General features: G+C 54.7%; 1 protein-coding gene across 1 annotated transcript in view; it reads right to left on the reverse strand.

Moving 5' to 3' along the window:
• Positions 1-207: 207 nt before the first annotated feature.
• LOC121354639 (filamin-A-like) overlaps positions 208-1955 on the reverse strand; it is a gene marked incomplete at both ends in the record, with an annotated part of 9275 nt that continues 7527 nt past the window's right edge. The window contains 2 exons of the mRNA XM_041469390.1: positions 208-502; positions 1909-1932. Of these exons, the coding sequence (XP_041325324.1) occupies positions 208-502; positions 1909-1932 (319 nt within the window). The remainder of the gene's footprint in view (positions 503-1908; positions 1933-1955) is intronic.

A 1955-nucleotide genomic window follows, 5' to 3' on the forward strand; every position in this document is an offset into this window, starting at 1 on the left:
CCTCTATAATGCCCATTTTTACCCCATTTTCCCCATTTTTTTTTTCCATTTTTACCCATTTTTTCCCATTTTCCCCCATTTCCTCCCCGTTCCTCACTCACCATGACCTGGAAGGGGCTGTTGGGGATGTGCTCCCCCCGAACCTCACACAGATCCCAGATTTCCCTCCATAATCCCCATTTTTTTCCCATTTTCCCCCCATTTTCCCCCCATTTTCCCCCGTTTTTTCCCTTTTCCCCCCGTTCCTCACTCACCATGACCTGGAAGGGGCTGTTGGGGATGTGCTCCCCCCCGAACCTGACGCAGATGACGTATTTCCCGGGCTGCGGCGCGGTGTAGAAGATGTCGAAGGTGCCGTCGGGGTTCTCCACCACGTCCACGTCCACCTCGGAGCCGTCGGGCGTGCACACTGAGCAGGTGACCTTGCCCTTGCCGGCCGCCTTGGCGTCCACCGTGATCAGCGTCTGCTCGCCCAGCTGGATGGTGGGGCCCAGGCCCCGCCCTAAAGGAGCCGGGGGTCAGGGACCAGAAACCCAAAATGGGACAAAAAACCCCAAAATGGGGCCAGGAACCCCAAAATGGGGCCAGGAAGCTCAAACTGGGACTCATGTGGGGACATCTGGAACACGAATCCCAAAACGGGGCCAGGAACCCAAAATGGGGCCAGGAACCCCAAAATGGGGCCAGGAATCTCAAAATGGGACAAAAAAAAACCAAAGTGGGGCCAGGAACGCCAAAATGGGGCCAGGAATCTCAAACTGGGACTCATGTGGGGACATCTGGAACACAAATCCCAAAACGGGGCCAGGAACCCAAAATGGGGCCAGGAACCTCAAAATGGGACCAGGAATTCCAAAATGGGGCCAGGAACCTCAAACTGGGACAAAAAACCCCAAAATGGGGCCAGGAACCCCAAAATGGGGCCAGGAACCCCAAAACGGGGCCCATTTGGGGACATCTGGAACAGGAACCTGAAACAGGACTAGGAGCTCCAAAACGGGACCAGGAACCCCAAAATGGGGGCAGGAACACCAAAATGGGGCCAGGAACCCCAAAATGGGGCCACGAACACCAAAATGGGGCCAGGAACATCAAAATGGGGGCAGAAACACCAAAATGGGGCCAGAAACACCAAAATGGGGCCAGGAACCCCAAAATGGGGCCAGGAACCCAAAATGGGGCCAGTTTGGGGACATCTGGAACAGGAACCCATTGGGGATCCCAAAACAAGGACAGGAACCCCAAAATGGGACCAGGAACCCCAAAACTAGGACAGGAACCCCAAAATGGGACCAGGAACCCCAAAACAAGGACAGGAACCCCAAAATGGGACCAGGAACCCCAAAACAAGGACAGGAACCCCAAAACGGGACCCATTTGGGGTCACCAACACCTTTGGAGCCTTTGGGGTCACCATGATGGAACCCCTTTGGTGGCCCCAAAACGGGATCCCATCATTAATTTTGGGGGCTCCCATCATTAATTGAGTTTGGGGGTCCCTCATCTTTAATTTGGGGGGGTCCTACATCATTAAACTGGGGGGGGTCTCATTAATTGAGGTCATGGGGGTCTCCCTTCATTAATTGAGAACATGGAGATCTCCCATAATTTATTTTAGAGGGTCCCCCATCATTAATTTTGGGGGGTCCCCATCATTAATTTTGGGGGTCTCCATCATTAATTGAGTTTCGGGCTGTCTCATCAATAATTTTGGGGGGTTCCCCATCATTTAACTCGGGTTCCTCCCACCCCAAACCCCCTCCCAGCCCGACCCTCACCCCCTCCCCTGTTTCCCTCCCCTTCCCCTCATGCAGGGACATTTTTGGGGTGCGAAGGGGGCTCGATTTTGGGGTGCAAAGGGGGGGTTTTGGCCATGCTCCCCCCCCCCAAACCAAGCCGTGCTCTTACCTAAGCCGTGACCTCCGATGGAAACTACAGCGTGGGGGGGTGGGCGT

Source organism: Pyrgilauda ruficollis, unplaced genomic scaffold (genome assembly GCF_017590135.1).
Source record: "Pyrgilauda ruficollis isolate IOZ18807 unplaced genomic scaffold, ASM1759013v1 scaffold1029, whole genome shotgun sequence".
Taxonomy (NCBI): domain Eukaryota; kingdom Metazoa; phylum Chordata; class Aves; order Passeriformes; family Passeridae; genus Pyrgilauda; species Pyrgilauda ruficollis.